Raw genomic sequence first — 18,494 nt, 5'->3', positions numbered from 1 at the left:
TCGAATGGAAGGGACTGGCTTTCCATCCAGAAGTAGCTTTTTTCGTAAGCCACAGTCTTTGAATTACTTTGATTCAAAGTGCAACGCACAAATTACAGAATTCTTAGTTGACTTCCAATTACGTCTATTCACAAAAGTTATCCACTTCATTTGTAACTCCGTATCATCAAATGGAAATTGAAACGACGAAACTTTTTTCTTAGTTGTCAAATATCCAGACTTACACCGGGAAGCACAGCATCTGTTGACCATTATCGATTATTTAGCCATAGCCAAACCTGAGTCACCAAGTATACAGTAAGTCGCCGCCAGAAAGGCCACATGAACTACCATCGCAAATTTTTAAAATATTGTGGTGTGCGTGCAGAATATCGCAACATAAAGAATTATTTACCAACTGCATAGCGGCATCCTACCTCATGCTATAAGCCGTTCAAAACGGCAGCTAACCATATCTCCTCTACAATAACGAAACAGTCGTCCCTGTATTATTAGTTAGTCACAGTATCATGCTATAACAATTCAAACTCGGCCACTGGTTCAAAAACTAAGTGGAATGCTTCATAGTAGTGCAATCGCATAACGGTAGCCTACCTACTATAAGATGGTCTAATACTATAACATAACATCCCTTCAACTCAAGAACACGCCGAATAATGGAAACTGCGCGCTTCGAAATGCGAGGAGTCTGTTATGAGAAGCGAAAGCAAAACAATTCCTGAGTCAATCGCTGGTGTCTATTTTGCAGCGTCGGCCTGTTAGTTCTTTCAAGTGTTTTGTGCGAGATAAGGCCGTGAATATCGTAGGCCCCGGCCTACTCCTCACCTCATCGATCCGGGGCGCCACAGCCAGCAGTCGACGATAAATGGGTGAAATTACATCTAAGAATGATGTCCTTCTGAACGCAATGCAGCGTTGATTTTAGTGCTTTTTAAAGTGACGTTATTTTAAAACACCATCATGGTTTTAAATGCAATCCATACCTATAAAGATTTACAGTATAGTGGTTCTCAGCCAAGGGAGCGTCCCGTATCACGTGCTTGGCATATTTTCTTTCAGTCATCATTAAAATTTACTGGCTGGACGTCAAGAAAATTACAGTTAGTTAACTTGGCGCCAAGGAGAAAATGTTACGAACCGCTGCTGGACAACAACAACGCCGTTTCTGTGTAAGGTTGTGTAATTACTGAAACTTCTCTTTCATGTGTTGCATTATTGCATATGTTTACTCAGTAACAACCAGCGTAATAGTGTACAAGTACACTGACGTGTGTCCTGTATAGGTAAAGTTTGCAAAGGAATTCCAACGCTATTATTCGCTGGCGACGATAATGTAGACAGAAGGCCAGTGCACATGGCACAATTGCACACGTGTGTAGCCTACAGTACACACTACTGTTGTCTCTGTCTCAACCGATAAGCTACCATTTCAGTTTAAGATGCAAGGATGGAGAAAATTACTAGAAAGTTGATTATAGTGACTACGTCCACTACGATCACTGCGATCGCAATAGGAGTAGTGATTGGATGGTTCTCGCATGTTCCGGATGCGTTACCATCTTGGATGTCTACTTACGAAAAGCAAATAGGAGATTTGGAAGAAAGTGTAATCCAGAAATATGTTTCTAGAATACAGACAAGCAGTATCGAAGAAACATTAAGGTAAGGTCGCATTGCATCTATGTTATTTGGGGAATATAGGAGGATAGCCTATATGTAAGAGACATATTGGAATTAGGAAAGCATGAATATTTTCCTGTCGTGGGTGTTAGAGCTGATCCTAATCTTCTGTAGGCCTACTACAGCGATAGTTGAGACGAGCCTCTAATAAGTGTAACTTAACTCGACTTCCCCACGTCGCACAGCATTTTTTTAAACGTACAAAACACATCTTATACTCCAGTATACAACAGAAACCCGATGATCTTACCATATAAAAAGCAAAAATTACATAATGGAACAAATAATTTTACCATTACTAAAGTAACAAATTTTGAAGTAGGTCTACTAGAAGTGTAGTGGATAGACATTGGGAAATTTGTAATCGTAATCGATTACGACGACCACAGCATTTTCAAGTAATCGTAATCGCAATCGTAATCAGGGTTACCATATTTTTGTGGAGCAAATTCCGGACACTATTTAGCGCCCACTAGCGGATTTTCATGAGCTATGACACATTGTCTGTCAATATGACGTCACACTGTTGCAGAGATTTGCCTGTCGACCAGAGGTGGTCACGATCCTGATCAAGAGCAGCTATAATGTTAGGTCGGTGCATTTATGTGGCTGTGTGTTGTAACCAGGACCGAAACAACATTTTTCCAGCCCCCTCCCGTCCAAATAAACACTGATCTTGAGCCCACCACAGGGTAATCGATGCATCTTCTGGAGGGCTTACTACATCTGGTTTTGTATATGTATCTGGTCGTAAAATTTAGTGAATGAAATCTGTCAATAATATTGGTTCTTCCATATATTACTATAAAAATGTTGATCCTCTCTGCGCCAACATGATCATATAGTTAGCGGTAGAGCTGGTGCGGATATGATGACTCATGGCCTACTAAAACATGTTTTAGTAGGCCATGGATGACTTCGAAAATGTAAGGAACGTAATCCGTAGAGTCATGTCATATCACACGGCTATGACTATTTATGAGCCTAAATGCCGGTCCGCACCAGCAGGTCGCACATCCGGTGGTTATCAATCTTTTATGGTCGCGACTCCAATTTGAAAATATTCTGTGGATAATTTCAAAATTTGATAAGCCATTGTCTTTGAATAAAGCATCTAAATAACCTTAACCGACTCTAGGAATATACCGTCAACCTATATAGACTTGGACTTAATTTATATTTTATTTTATGTTTTGCGAGGGTGGCGGTACACATATTAAAATCAATAAATGTGACACTAAACGCAGCGCGAAGAAAGATTTAAAGTGGCATAAATCTACCAAAACATACTATATCATTCATGTTATTTCACGAAAAAAAATGATCCTATTTCAAGCCGTCAAAATTTCGGGCATTTGGGTATATTTCAAAATTTCCTCCCAGACGCAGTTTGAACAGTGAAATTCCGGACATGTCCGGGAAATTCCGGACGTATGGCAACCCTATCGTAAAGGGACTGTCATAAACTGAATATTCGTGAGCACGTTGCACAGCATTTTTTAAACGTCCATTACACATCTGATACTCCAGGATAGGACAGAAAACCCGATGATCTTACGGTGTAAAAGGCAAACATTACATAATGGAACTAATAATTTTACCATTACTAAAGTACCAAATTTTGAAGTATGTCTACCAGAAGTGTAGTGGATAGGCATTGGGTATTATAATTTGTAATCGTAATCGATTACGACGATTGCAGCATTTTCAAGTAATCGTAATCGTAATCGCAATCGTTAATGGACTATCATATAGACTGAACATGAACATTCGTGAGCAAGTAATAGTGTGATTATTGCATCCGCTTATTGATAACAGGAACGTCGTATTTTCAAATTCCACTGCTCATTTTTGCAGCACAAGTAGGGTACTAGCTTTGCTCGTCATTGCGTAACGAATTAACCAAAGAGAGAGAGAATCTATATTTGACTATTACCGTGAAAATCAATATCCCGAAAAACAGAAATGCCATTCGGTGAAATGTGATACAAGGAGGCTCGATATAACAAAGTCATCAAAGCCGAGCCACTCAGGCCAGAAGCAATTTATCGCAGAACTTGGACTCTCAGAACTTTAGATTAACCAATAAAAAGAAATAAAAAAATACAAACGAATGAACTACAAAAACAACAAAAACACACTGCATCCTTGAACAATTACAAATAAAATAAATAGAATAAATAAAATAAATAAAACAAATAAAATAAATAAAACAAATAAAATAAATAAAATAAATAAAATAAGGGTCATTGCAAATACAATTTAGAGGTAGTTTGTGATCAGAGATTCGATGCATTGTTATAAATGTAATCGTGGGTATACTCTATTCCATGTAGCCTAATCGTATTAGTAATCGCAATTGCTTGATTCAGAAGTAATCGTAATCGCAATCGGTTTCATTTAAGAAGTAATTAGTCTAATTACCCCCATGTCTGCGTATTGTTGCCACTAAGACTAGGACCAATCCAGTGAGAATATGCATTGAGACCGTTCACAGAAATGAAGAAATCAAAGCGATCTGCAGTTGACCGCGTTTACAAATGTCGCCGATGTTGGCTATCCATAATTTTTTTCGATCTCTTAGATACTTGACAAATGAACCGCATGTGGCAACGACCGATGATGACGAAGAGTTGGTGAACTATATTAACGACGCATGGACCAATCAGTTGGATTCATCCGAAATAGTTTCTCATGAAATTTTACTGAGCTTCCCCTCGGAAGACCAGGTTAATGAGCCGAATGTCGCAGAAGTATACGACTCGACAGGCCAACTTAAGCTCACCACAAGGACGAATGAAGATGTGTACGGCGAATATATGGCGGCACCAGAGAAGATAATTCCGTATTTCAATGCTTTTGCTCCGGCTGGTGATGTCACGGTGAGTATCGGTATAGATCGAAATATAGCCTTTACTTATAATATTTATAAGGCACAAATGAAAGGCGTAAACGAAGCCTATCTTGTGTGCAGTTTGCGGACATAATCTATTTTACAGGGTCAACTTGTCTACGCGAACTATGGATCTGAATCAGACTTTGCATTTCTCGCCGCTCAAGGTGTCGAGTTAGAGGGATCTATTGCCCTAACAAAATATGGAGAGGTTGGGAGAGGTACCAGAACAATAAATGGTAAAAATTATGGTGTCGCCGGCGTCTTGGTTTACTCTGATCCAGAAGATTATGCTCTCGAAGGAGATCAAGGTATATATGATTGTATATATATGTGAATAATTGAATGATCCTGGACTCGTCATTATTAACTACATGTTTTCAGGTTACCCTTATGACTTTAGCCTCCCACCCAGTGGAGTTCAGAGAGGGTATGCTTTGAGCGAATTCGGAGACCCATCAACCCCTCGATATCCCTCCATCAAATCCGCTTTCCGGACTCCCGTTGACGAAATAACAACATTTCCCGTTCTACCACTTCAACCCATTGCATATGAGGATGCATCCTCACTTATTCGAATGTAAGTAGATATTGTTAGTAAGTTTGTGAAGTTCTGACATGCGTGTTATGGATTCAGGTTGCGAGATAACGCATCTCTAATTGGGGATGGGTGGAGTACGGGCCTGAATAACGGAAAGCTCAATGTTGGCCCGGGATTTTCAGGGGGCGGCGTGATTCGGCTTCGCGTCAATAACAAACTCAGATACGTGACAAGTAAAAGTGTGATCGGTGAGACTAATACCGGCGTTATCCCAAATGTTGGCAGAATGTCATTTTAGCTATCTATAATTTATTTTACTTGATATGGATAAGACTAGCTTACAATACATGATGAAGAGTTGACATATAAGTATGGTTTTATTCAGATATACGATTTATAACATTTTATATCTTGAACTGTGCGCGGGTATGTATGAAGGGCGGGTAGCCCGTGGTCCTCTAGCCCAGTGGTCTGCAACCGGGGGTTCACGGACCAGTGCCAGTTCGCGAGGTGTCCGTTACTGGTCCGCGAAAAGTTCGTTAACTTTTGCATAGTGGTCAAGATCACTGATAAAATTTATAGAGAATCATATGCGTTACTGCCTTACTGTGCGCCCTTTACTGACCTTATGCTGTATCAATTTTAAACGTTGAACATTTGTGTGTTTTGAACACCGGACCGCGAAAAAAAAGTTATTTTGAAATCGGTCCGTAGAGAAAAAAAGGTTGCTGACTCCTGCCTATAGTCCTTTTAATGTAGGCCACGACGCAAGTTCGTAAAACGGTACCATAAATATGTTTGTTTACATTTTTCAACGAAATCAATTCGATTTATAGGTGACTTATAATCAATTGTTGTAAATTAAACTTCGTGAATTCAAACTTTCGTACAAATTGTCACTCGTTCAACCATATTTGTGACTTATACATAATAGCCACTCCGATACCTCTCCTTGCTGAAAAAGATCATTTACCACGCACGTAATGTTAGTTTCGACGTAATCGTAAAGGTATAGCAGCGCAATTTATAAATTTAAACCGGTCGTTCTGTTGGTATATAAAATCTATTCGTATGGATTTCTTCACCTGAGAAAATAGATAGACTGTTGTGAGTTGAGGAGGGGGGGAGTATTCAAAAAGGACCGTGTGAAAAGTGAAATGTTTTTTCAAAATAAATTGTAATCCTCTACTACATCCTACATTCTACAGATACTTCGGGCTCAACACATGCACATATTTTATACGAAATTAGAAAAATAAAAATCCTGCGGCCCGTCAAAATATCTATGCAATTCATGCGACCCGCAGTACTCAAAAGGCTGTCCACTCCTATTGCATAGGAACAATAAAAGGATCCACAGAACCCGATGACTGGGTAATTTATGGCAATCACAGAGATTCATGGGTTTACGGGGCCGTAGATCCAAGTAGTGGGACTGCTTGTATGCTGGAAACCACCACCGTGTTACACGACCTCAGAAAATCTGGATGGACACCAAAAAGGTTAGTCCGAAGCTCCGAACTATTGTTGTATCTGTATTATTCTCCACATATTATCCCGCCTTAATATGTCAATATCAGAACAATCATATTTGCGAGTTGGGGGGCTGAGGAATTTGGTATGATCGGATCCACAGAATGGGCACAGGAAAAAGCTTTTCTCCTCTCCGATAGAGCTGTTGCATACATCAACGTAGACATTGCGGTCTTTGCGAACCTATCATTTTACTCAAGAGCGAGTCCCCTAATGACAACGGTATTGAAAATGGCTACGGATGAGGTAGGTCTACGTTGCCTTGTATATCGCCTTATTTTTCCAATTTTCTTCTATGTGAGCAATTACCATGTATAAGCTAATCAGCAAGATGAATATTTGGAAGGGGATGGGATGGCGAATTTTTTATGATGACAGAACGTCATAGATTCATTATGACGTAGTGAACATAGATGGCGTCACGATGCCCAAGTCTACAGATGTTAGGGGCCTTGGCAACTTTCACACTCCGGCTGCGACGCTATTGTGGTGGCGTGAGATAATGAAGTTCACCTTTGAACGTGCACAATACTTCATATGTCACGCAAGCTATGATAATTGCCGTGAACGCGATACAATATTCGTAAGCAGTGTATTTAGGTTCACCATATTTTGATTTCCGGAAGGGGGGGGGACACTTTTTACAAATCACAAATCTTGTAACGTCGGACGAGGTAACGGGTAATTTGAATACTTTTACTAGAAATACTGTCGTGTTGACTAAAAGAAGGTAATTTTTCCAACTATACTCCCGAAAGAGCCGTTCTTACGTCAGTTTCTTGTCATCCTTGATACCGCTGACGTCAAAATCCGTTTTTTATGCCGTTTTTAGTTGTGCCTGTGCAATCGCCTGCCTGTCATAACTATAACGGAGGATGGATTGCCAAAAAGGATGGTATTTGACTATTTGGGCGTCCTCGAGGAACATATTCCATTTCTTAAAAAAGGAGGACGTATATGGTTACCCTAGTTTATTACTTCGGCTCAAATGAGCTAATAACTTGACTACGATGCTCGCAACAGCAACACTGCAACAGTTAAGATAACAGCAACATAAATGAAGAGCGGTTCTCAATACGAGAAGCAGGTAGACAGCCTGTAATCATTACAGTCCACGGCAGTATAATTATGACGAATCATCATTAACAAAAAAAGATAATCACAAAAAACTGAAATCAGTATACCAATTCAACACGAAACATACAAAAGATATGTTATTCGATTTTTCCAGCATTTGGGCATGCAACACAATGGAAAAGGACTGCGAAATGCAAAACGATAACACGCGACACTTGAATGTCTGATTTTGTAGGCCTAATGGTAAAACTGGTCCTAACGCTACACCTAATCCCAACTATCATAACTCTAACCAACATGTGTTTCTCAGTGCTCACATGTCCAGTGTCCACGGACCGTATTCCTCATTCATGATAAGTAATGCGTTTCAGTATAGCCATTATAAAAAGAAAAAAGCTGTCGTATTTACCAATAAAATCGGTGGCCTATATAGCAAATATAAAATGAATTCGATTTCGTTGCGAATATTTCTTCAGGTCGAAGATCCTGTCGATAGTAGCAAATCTGTGTTCGATACGTGGAAGGATTATTACCCAGGACCGCGCGATGATATTCCATAGTAAGTATGCAAGAGAGTGGCCATCCTGATCGTTCTTTGGACATTGACATTGACATTTCTTTGGATGCGTATAATAGGCTTACCATATATTTCGGAAATGAAAAAAGAGGACACTTTTTCAGAAATTTCAGACATGCAAAACTGGAGAAGAATTCTCAAAAACCGGTAAATTTTTCCCACTTCAAAATCACGTTTTTCACTCCACATTGCCAGGTGGATGACTAAAAAAAAAAAAAAAAAAAAAAGGTCATCACTTCCGCTCAGAGCTCAAAATCACGTTGTTTTTCACTCCACATTGCCAGGTGGATGACTAAAAAAAAAGGTCTTCTTCTCGCTCACAGCTGAAATCACCACTTTTCCCTCCGAAATACCCGCCGGAGCTTCACTTCTGCGCTAATTTGCGGCATATCACTCGCAATTTCCTCTAAATCTGACCTAAATTTTCAAAAAAGAGGACAAAATCTCAAAAAAGAGGACAAAAGGGCGTCCTCCGAGGACACTTTCAAAAAAGTCAAAAAAGAGGACAAATCCTCTTAAAAGAGGACGTATGGTAAGCCTAGCGTATAACCTCTTTTGGTTCAAAGGAAAATATCTTATGTCCTATTATACTATTACATAGTCACAAACGGAAAGCTGAATATTCGAGCAAGCTCTTCTAACAAAACATTTTTTTTAATTTACAGGTTGCATGCTCGATTAGTGCTGAATTTATTTTCATACTGCCAGCATCACTCAGAGAGCGGTCCGAAGTTGAAATACTTAGAATTTCAACCAAATAAGTTGTTATGACTCAGAAAATTGTATAATATGAAAAAGGTTCACAGTGCAAAACCCACCAAGGTTCGTTTTCGAAAGTGAACCTCGAAATGTCTGAGGTTCACATACTGAACGCGAACATGCGAACCTCATGTTCATACCATCCCTACAAAACACCGAATGTCCTACTATACGAAGGGGTGCACGCCGTTTTCCATTTGGCTCTCAGAAATGTTTGACCCGACAGAATATATGACATGGTTCATCCGTGAAATATTTGCTCGCACAAGTATGTGCTGCCGAGTAATAAGGTCGCTAAACTTCCAATCTGTATAACTCTGATATTTCGCCGGTGTAAATGCGTTTGACGTGCGTCTCTATAGCGACCGTATAGCAAAATACTTCATATTGCCGGCCGAGGGTTCATAATTCATTTTACAACAGCAAATGACTGAACCACTCTAAAATTCTACTTCGAAAGAAACTAGAAATTGGAAATAAAAGTCTTCTCATGTTCACCCTTATCGTCTGTTGGCATTTTGTAACTCCTAAAAGAATCGCCGCCCTCCCTCCCCTTAATTTTTTCGTCAACTTGTCTTGCGAAATTGCCCTTTTTCTTGTGTATCTGGTGTGTGTTCGGATTGCATTGAAAAGAAAAATCAATACAAAACAATAATGTATAGAACATGGCTCTTGTTCAAAACATATCTTATTGCTTTTCTTTTTTTTTAGCCCTGATTTTCCCGGGGCGAAAAACCGAATTCATCAATAATCTCACCAGATCCTTCCCCACAGCAATTATTCGATACAATTTCATTATTAAGTCTTGCGATTTCTGCGTCTTTCCAAACGCATGGCGACCATGATCAACAGCATAACAAACAAACAAACACATGAAACGTGGCGCACACGACGAATTCTACGTAGTGAACTTCGATTTTGTGCAACCATGACATCACCAATCGTCAATTGCGGCGTCATAGTTTATTGACATTTTGATATGGCTCTTTGGGAATTATAGTGAAAATTAGGGCCAATATAGCTTCCTTGACGAAAAAGGTTCCCGATCCCTGTCTTATAGATGGTCCAAAGAATATCTTTGACCTGGACTACGTCGTCATGCAGCATTTTACGGTCGGCCGTCATCATTATCAGAACATTCATCCGGTTTAAATGATACATAAGTACATACGTGTTATAACTGCTAAACCGACGACGATATCGAGGGTTGCAATCATTCATATAACGTGTATACGTCGACCATTTATAGTGCAAGTCGCCTGAAGATTCATATTATACGTATTTTTTTTTAAATATATACACTGTACAGAATTATGACGTAATTATACAACTTTTGAAAAACATATATTTTTTTGAAATGGTATTTGTTTAAAACATTGTTCAAAACTGTGAAGTCGCGGTCAACCAACAGCATTTTCAGTAAATGCAATGAAATAGGTATGGTGGGAAAATGCCAAATTATCTTTAATACGATGTAGAACTAGCAATATATTCTTAGTGTTCGTATAAAAGGTACATATTTTAGAGGACACTTTTTTCAAGTTACAATAAGAGAAGTAAATACGGGAAATACAGACAATGCTGATCGCCCGGCAGGTGGGCTAAAATAAAAAAGGTCAACTTCCCGCGTCGGTACCTTAAATCCGGGTATCCACGAACAATTTCCGTTCGGTTGACCTTTTTTTAGTCAGCCTACACAGCAATTCCGGAATATGCCGATTAGTGGATAATTGACCAATTTTATTCGTCTCCATAGTGACCTATAGCAATGCCTAAAGCAAACAGAGAGGATGGATTGCGAAAAAATAAGACATTTGGGCGTCATTGTAGGACATTTTAGTTTTTATTGCAAAATTAGGATAAATGGTATCCCTCACATATTTGAACTTTTAACGACATCCTTACTGTTTTGGCGTCAAGATGAGTGATGTTCGAATGGTGCGCAATAAGGTTGAAAAGCGCTGGTCTAAATCGTGCAAATCGTACAAATCGAGTTCAACACGAATTTTGTATAATTGCTAAAACAAAGTTGTTGTTGTTGTCGCACTTACAACCAACGCGACGCCTATATATACACTACGGTGTACAGTGGGGTACGGTCATGCAGTTTACGAATTCGCATTATCTCCGTCAGAATCAGCGGGAACTGAACGCTTTTGGAAGTAACATTCCCAATTACAAATTCCAATTATCAGCTTAGCCAAGCCATCCCATCCACATTTCCGACTGTTATAGTTAGCTTTATGGCACTGCCGTTAAAGGGTAGGTTATACCGCCGAAGAATGTGTTAATTGAATGGTAAAGTCAGATAAATGATATCAGTTAACAATATTCTCCGTCGCCGAGGTTATTATTCCGATCCATGGGAAGTAATTGATCCTTGCCTGGCTGCCAGGCCAGTAGAACAATTAAGACATATATGGCTATACTCTCAGCTCATTTTTACATATTGACACTTGAGAATATGGTCTGGTATTTATTTCGAACTATAGTGTTGCTGTTTTTTCATTTTACTTTTACTGTTTTGTATTTGCGTATTGTTATTTATTCAGTTGTTGAAGTGACTGACAGTTACATGATATAATATACTATCATTACGCCTTGACTACAGCTGACCTGAAGACTACACATCTTGTTGTGGTCGTATCGCTGTGTTTGTATTTTTTGCATATTTGTGTAAACTCACATAGTACAAATAAAGAATCTATCCGTCTGTCTGTCTAACCAATGCGTGCTGCGTATATTCATTGGAATCGCATAACTGTAAAAAACGTGTCCCTGAAACATAAACAGGAAATTATCACTTTTACTGTTATTCAAATGTCGTGCAATGGGCTTGATTAGACGAACCCCGAACCTCTTCCATTCCGTGCCACGATGACGTCACAAATTATTGATTGTGACGTGACTGCTGACTGACTTCGTTGTGTGGCTCTTTGGGTATTACAATTCCAAATATAGGGGGAATTTGGCTCTGTGGGCGATAAAGGTTCCCGATTACTGGGGTAAAGGGTTCGCCACTCTCCCATATACCTTGTAGGTGCGATGCCGCAACGCAAAAAATATCCTACACTCACTGAAAGAAAGACCTGTTGCGAAGCTTTAATTGCTTATGGCCTGTGAACTCTCATTTAGTATTTCTGTTCCTCTCATTCGGTGATTAGGTCAATGATTGGTTGATTGTTAGGTTAAGGCGTGGTGTATTAATGCGTTTGTGTGTTCGCTAGCCCTTGCTGTTAATTTGTCTGTGTTGTCTACGCTGGATGCTACTTGGTGCTGTAAGAACAGATTATCTGCTTCTGTGAAATAACTTTAATTCGATTGAAGATATATCTCAAGCCTTGACAGATCAGGTCAAGATAGATCGTTCATCAAGACCGTAGTTCCCTGCTGTCGAAGGATTTTATTTTCAGGTTTTCAGAAAAAAACTCTGTTAAATGCGTGTAACATTGCATAGATAAATGATACGGTGTATTTCGCCGCAGTGTCGCTGGTCTGTTTGCGAATTCCGACTATGCCTACTTTTATAACGGATTGGGCATCACGACAGCAGATTTATCTTATCGGGGAAATGTGAGTACGAATCTTTCTTTTGAAAATCAAATACCGGGTATACGCTTGAATGTTGCGCTGATACGTAAATTGTTTTGTATTGTATTGCTAAGAAATTATATAATCGTTATTCTAAATAATCGTTATTCTAAATAGGTATTGAAATTATTCATAGTACTTATTCCCAGCGGCAATGATGTATATCATCATACCCGATTTTGTTTGGTTCAGCTTCAGCAGAAAGATGTCATTGTGTATGATGGCCAGAGGTGGTCAAAGTAGTCAAGAAAGCTACTCAAGTAGAAGTAGAAGTAGCGATAAAAAAATCTACTCAAGTACGAGTAGAAGTTTTTCTTCCATAAGCAACCTAAAACTACTTGAAGTAGAAGTAGAATTGACTGACTTTAAAAGTACTCAAGTAAGTAAGTAGTTTTGAAAACGATCCTAATTCGTTCACATGGATTGTAAAAAGGTGCAAATTGAGCTATGCGATAGGTGACGAGCTTGATTCATATTGATGCATACCAGCATGTATCCAATTTTCGATAGCATAAGCAATAAGTATTCATCCACATCATGTGATGAAAATGATAGTATTGATATGGAAATGCGATGCTAATCCTCTGTTTTCTCGAACAGCACGCTTTAGAAAATAGCATGGTATGGCGGTATGGCGCCATCCCCCATACTATAAGGACCGTAGTTTAGTCGAATAGCAATACGGAGAAGTTCTATAGGATACTGCAGTGGTTCTCAACCTTTATGACCTCGCGGCACCCTTTTGAAATGAAAAATAGTTCGCGGCACACCATCACAGTGGCTCTGAACTTTTTTGACTTACGGCACCTGCAAACTACTAGAATACTTTATATAGCTTACTTAGCCGTGATGGAAAGACGTCGCTTTACTTTGGCCAGAATATCGTTCCTTCGTGAATACAACAAATAGGGCGCATTCAGAGTAAAGTAAAAGGGATCATTTTGATGTACGACCTCACAGAAACTTCGGGCTGCCCTAGACACGATTTCATAAGATTCGTTTGACAATAAATCTGCCACTGACAGATTGGTTCGAAGAGGTCAAGCACGATCGCCGTTAACGAATACGGAGGCGTAGAGGTGTAGGCTATACCAGGCTATATACAATGCATTTTCACGCAGATTGTGTAGCACGCATGAGGATAGCCATACCTGAATAGGTCTACTGGCAGCCACCCGCAGTGTTCAATTATACTTCCAACAAACGAAGATTATAACCTCAGCGGCGAAGCGAAGAGGTTTGTTAACTGATATAATTTAATCCACCTTGCTTCTCCATTCTCATATTCGTCGTCAGTAGGGCTGGGCACAATGATTCGAGTACTCGAATCTGAATCGAGTATTAATTTTAATGATTCGAGTCGAGTAATGAAAGACGATTTTTTCGAGTACTGAAATTATACGCTTCTCGCCACTGAAAGGTAATTTATCAACGAGGATTATAGTTTCGATACTCATTTTCAGTGTTAAAGCCTTGAAACCTTGATTGGCGGTATCGTAGCATACGAATCATATAGTACAAAGCTACAAAGATTACTGGACGTAGCCCATTTCCCAAGTTATCATTATCCCAGAGCATTGCCACCAAGTGGAATGGAATCAGTATGATCGAAAAAATACCACAGTAGCTTTTATGAGATGGATAACAGCCATTATATTCTTTGAGGTGGCATAAACGGTACATATTTGAACTTTGACGTATTACAATATGTTATGACGTCATAATGAGTGATACTCGATTACTCGACTCGACTCGAAGCATATTACGTGATTCAGAATCGAATCACTCAGGTACTCGATTTTGCCCAGCCCTAGTCGTCAGTAACACAACGTTGTGCTTCAAGCCTACATTTAACGAAAGTGCCGGCACGATACCTAACAATCAGAATGTGGATTTCCATGTTCGAAAATCGAATTGGTAAACGCGAACGTCAATTCCAAAGAAGTTCATTTCTCGCTGGTGATTGGGGAGACAATGTGCAAAACTGAATTCAGCCTTCAAGGCACGCGATCTGCCCGGTAAAGCGAATTCGACGGGGATATTGATTGCGGGTATAATATCAATTTTGATTTTGCAAATATGCAAAGTTCACATCAAGCTCAATTTAGATTATTAATCGTTTGCTATAGACTAGAATTATTTTGCTCATAATTTAAAAAATCCGAAGTAGTCGCTCACGGCACACTTGCGCGACGTAAATGGCACAAGTGTGCCGCGGCACACCGGTTGAGAACCACTGGGATACGGTGTAATCACGTTGCGCGATTAGTAAACGTCAATAAAAGATATGGTGGACCGTGAAAATGCCATATTGTGTAGCTTTATTTCCAGAAATTAAAGGCATTACTACACTTCCTTTTATACTTCAACATGTATGTTATTTAGACATAGAACTGATATTAATTATAACTCAAAGTATATGATACTGGTAATTGAAAGTGAAATATAAATACTACTTCTAAAAGCAGAACATGTATTTCATGTTTTAGTCCAGAAAGTTACAAAGCTGGTATGCTAAAATAGCTCTAAAACTAAAAAAAGTCAGACTCCACTTTTCCAGCTTAGGACACGCCATGGACATGGACAGGACATGCTAGATTACGATATGACAAGTAAATGCTAGATTGCGAAACATCAGTTTCAAACATTATGATGAGCCATATATACTGTGATGAATTATTTCATATGGGTGAAGGGCGACAATGTGGTGTGAGTGGAACCACGCCCACCCTCTACCTAAATTATATTCACCGATACTTTCGTGAAATCATACCGTTCACTCCGTATCCACTGTGCGCGAGGCGCGACGAAAATTCTGGGTTTTACTACACTTTTATGAAAATCAAATGTTGATACTCCGTAAAAACAGCCCCGAAATTCCTCAGGCTATCCTCCTGATTGGAAGATTGAGCTACTTCTACTTGACAAACTGAAAATAGCGAAAAGTAAGTAAGTAGATCACAAAATATTACGAAGTAGAAATAGAAGTAGCGAAAATCAGATCTACTTGAGTAAGTACCAGAAGCAGAGGAAAACTACTTGAGTACTTCGAAAAAGTAGAAGTACTTCGTTACTGGCCACCTCTGATGATGGCAAGGATATAGAAGGAGTATTGAATAATGCACATCCATTGCGAAAGCGACGGAATCGCATGCTTTCCCTTTTATCCATAGTGATTAGTCATAGTGACCTTTATTCGATCTAACAATAATGACAATTTTTTGTTGCAATAATTCATAATTCAATGTTTTCTCGTTTAAGTTGAGTGAAGCGAGATACCAGATTTCCCCGTATCCTACTTACCACACTGGATATGATACATTTGACTACATGAAAAGGTAAGAAAAAATTTGGAATTTACTCGAACTTGCTAATCTGCAGTATCCAGTACACGCCCCCTATAATTGGCGTCTAATGTTTATCATCCGCCTGAACATTTAGAAAAGAGTATTTTCATGTTTATTAACGCTCCATTAGGCCTACTACATACATTTCTCTATATCTGTATAGTTTATATTCATATTTGTAAGTAGGCTACTATAGATTTTAATCTTACTTCGAGATTTCTAGACCCTGGGTTCATGGCGCATGCCACTGTCTGCAAAGTATCTGGGGCGATTATGTTGAGATTGGCCGACTCACTGATAATTCCATTCGATTTGATGGCGATGGTTGGTTTGATCGAATCCCAAGCTGAAACGACTCTTCGAAATTATGGCGAATATTTCTCCGAAGATAAACGAGGTAAGGCAAACTAACTTTATGTTAGCTCGTAAACGATTGAAATACATTGCTTAAAGGATTGAAATATGGATCTCTTCTTTTACAATGACATACTATTTATAATTAATTAATTAATATTCAGCGCAATAATATATAGTCAGTGCATATTAGGCCTATTTGTAGATTTGCGAATTGCATGCCGAAGAACTTAATGCGCCTTTTTCTCAAACAGGCTATCTGATGGATGCAATTAACTTACTGAAAGATAATGCGATAGCTATTGGGGATTACATAGAAAGTGACCTCGATAGAACCAAGTAAGATTGTTATCGGCTTGTTTATATATCGATTTATATACGCTTATTTAAGCTACATCAACAATTTTATATTATTTAATAGTGTGTTGGATATTGCAGCAGTGAACAGTAGGCTTCGCAGATTTGAAAGATCCTTCATTGAACCCCTCGGTCTTCCCGGACAAATAAATTTCAAGTGAGTTACATTTTATTCCTGATTGTTGTTTATTTCAACAGTTCTTGAATGGCGTGGGGTAAACTTAACATTGTGGGTCAATTAAGAAAATATCAATCCTCATCAAATCAATCTTCATACTGTTGTATTTCCACAGGCACATATTTGGATATCATTATGGTACAAATGATGGGTCCTTTCCGAGCATCGCTGCTTTATTAGCCGGAGTTTCTTCACCTTCGCGGGAAGTCATAACAAACGCCGAAAAACAACTAGCCATGATCACATACAGGCTACTGAATGCCGCAAGCATGTTGGAAATTGATTAGTGGCCGCGTCTCTGATACTCCTAATGTTGCCTAATTAATACACGAACGTTACTAATTGTGTGTGATTGTCGGTGTCAGGGTGTCGGTGGGACACTTTTATAGTAGCTGCGGAAGGCGCTCAGAAGTTGCATACTGTGCAGTACTATAGGTAATCTTTTATCAGATTAGGCTTGTTGTGGGAGTTGACGCCGTTAGCTATTGATCCACTGCCCGGCATGAGAGAGTGCGATTTGGCACAGTTGGTTTATACGCCTTTATTGGCACGACGGCTCTGATCGGCTCTGACATTACGCTTAACTGGGCTCCTTCTCCATTCGTAGCTGTTCAGTGTTCACACGACGTGTTTACAAAAAGTCCTGAGAAAGACCAGATATATAGCCGCAGAGGTGGTCAAAATAGTCGAGAAAGCTACTCAAGTAGAAGTAGCGGCGCAGATTCTAATAAAGTGCGAGTAGAAGTAGTGCTTTTCGATGCAGTTCAAAACTACTTCAAGTAGAAGTAGAATTTGTTGGAGTTTTGTATATCATCACTCATTGATAAACTCTCATGGACCGCCAAAGCCTGGAAACTGACCTACAAGGACGGTGCAGAAAGCCGGGTTCGTGTTGCTACATCTCCTACGTTACGATATATATTGTCCACAACATAAGTATTCAGCCGCATCATGTGATACAAATGTTAGGTTTCCTATAACGGCGATTCTCAACCTTTTTACGCTATAGTGCTCCCTTTCAGAAAATGTCACGATATGGCGTCATCCCCTGTGTATTACAAAGCCTGTAGATAATAAGATGATGAGCGATATGGAAATGTTGTGCCGAATACTACATAACGCTTTGCGCGATTAGAAAGGTAACTGAAAATGTGGTAGAGGTAGATCGTATAATTCCAAACGTTTTGATGAGCCTTATTTACTGTGATGAAACTCTCATGTAGGTCACTATTAGGGTTGCATTTAAAACAAAAATATTTAAAACATGGCGGTTGTTCAAAACATGTCTTTATTGTTTTTGTATTTTTTTTCATGACGTAGACAATGTTCTATCGTGACGTCACAGGGGATTGACATTGACAATTGAAAATATAGCGTCAATGTGGCTCCTTTGACAAAAAAGATTTCTGATCCCTGGCCCACCTTAAAAATATTTTTGACCAGGAATACATCGTGATGCAACATTTTTATGGTGGATGATCATTACGATCAGAACGCATATTCCGTTCCAATGATACATGCCTACGTGCTATTGCTGTTGAACCGGCGACAATTTCTAGGTTTGCAATTATGCCACATCGTAAAGGTTGCCAATATATGATGTCAGT

The 18,494-nt window shown here is 39.2% G+C and overlaps 1 protein-coding gene and 1 long non-coding RNA gene across 4 annotated transcripts in view; one reads left to right on the top strand and one right to left on the bottom strand.

Moving 5' to 3' along the window:
- The window catches only part of LOC145441360 (uncharacterized), a 370,726-nt gene that overhangs the window by 172,943 nt on the left and 179,289 nt on the right, over positions 1–18,494 (bottom strand). The gene's annotated exons all lie outside the window — the stretch shown is intronic.
- Positions 1,093–17,230, top strand: LOC145441350 (aminopeptidase NAALADL1-like). 2 transcript variants are annotated; one of them, XM_080319196.1, is made up of 14 exons: positions 1,106–1,662; positions 4,265–4,562; positions 4,680–4,884; positions 4,958–5,153; positions 5,211–5,362; positions 6,454–6,616; positions 6,695–6,893; positions 8,201–8,283; positions 12,546–12,633; positions 15,913–15,989; positions 16,214–16,395; positions 16,607–16,691; positions 16,774–16,866; positions 17,003–17,230. In XM_080319196.1, the coding sequence occupies exons 1-14, from the start codon at positions 1,448–1,450 to the stop codon at positions 17,172–17,174; spliced, it is 2,208 nt and encodes a 735-aa protein (XP_080175322.1). In that variant the 5' UTR covers positions 1,106–1,447; the 3' UTR covers positions 17,175–17,230. The 2 variants fall into 2 exon arrangements, with proteins under 2 accessions (XP_080175323.1, XP_080175322.1); XM_080319197.1 differs by lacking the exons at positions 16,774–16,866; positions 17,003–17,230 and having other exon boundaries at positions 1,093–1,662; positions 16,222–16,395; positions 16,607–16,693.

Source organism: Botryllus schlosseri, chromosome 6 (genome assembly GCF_051294905.1).
Source record: "Botryllus schlosseri isolate E-star chromosome 6, Bs_hap1, whole genome shotgun sequence".
NCBI lineage: Eukaryota > Metazoa > Chordata > Ascidiacea > Stolidobranchia > Styelidae > Botryllus > Botryllus schlosseri.
The sequence above is the reverse complement of the archived record's forward strand: the minus strand, read 5'-3'. Positions and strand labels throughout refer to the sequence as shown.

Excerpts from the sequence above, each read along its gene's own strand:
- LOC145441350 (XM_080319196.1), top strand. The coding sequence starts at position 1,448 with ATGGAGAAAATTACTAGAAAGTTGATTATAGTGACTACGTCCACTACG. Across the intron at positions 5,363-6,453 it reads GACAAGTAAAAGTGTGATCG|GAACAATAAAAGGATCCACA; the intron begins GTGAGACTAATA and ends CCTATTGCATAG. Across the intron at positions 16,396-16,606 it reads TTTCTCCGAAGATAAACGAG|GCTATCTGATGGATGCAATT; the intron begins GTAAGGCAAACT and ends TTTCTCAAACAG.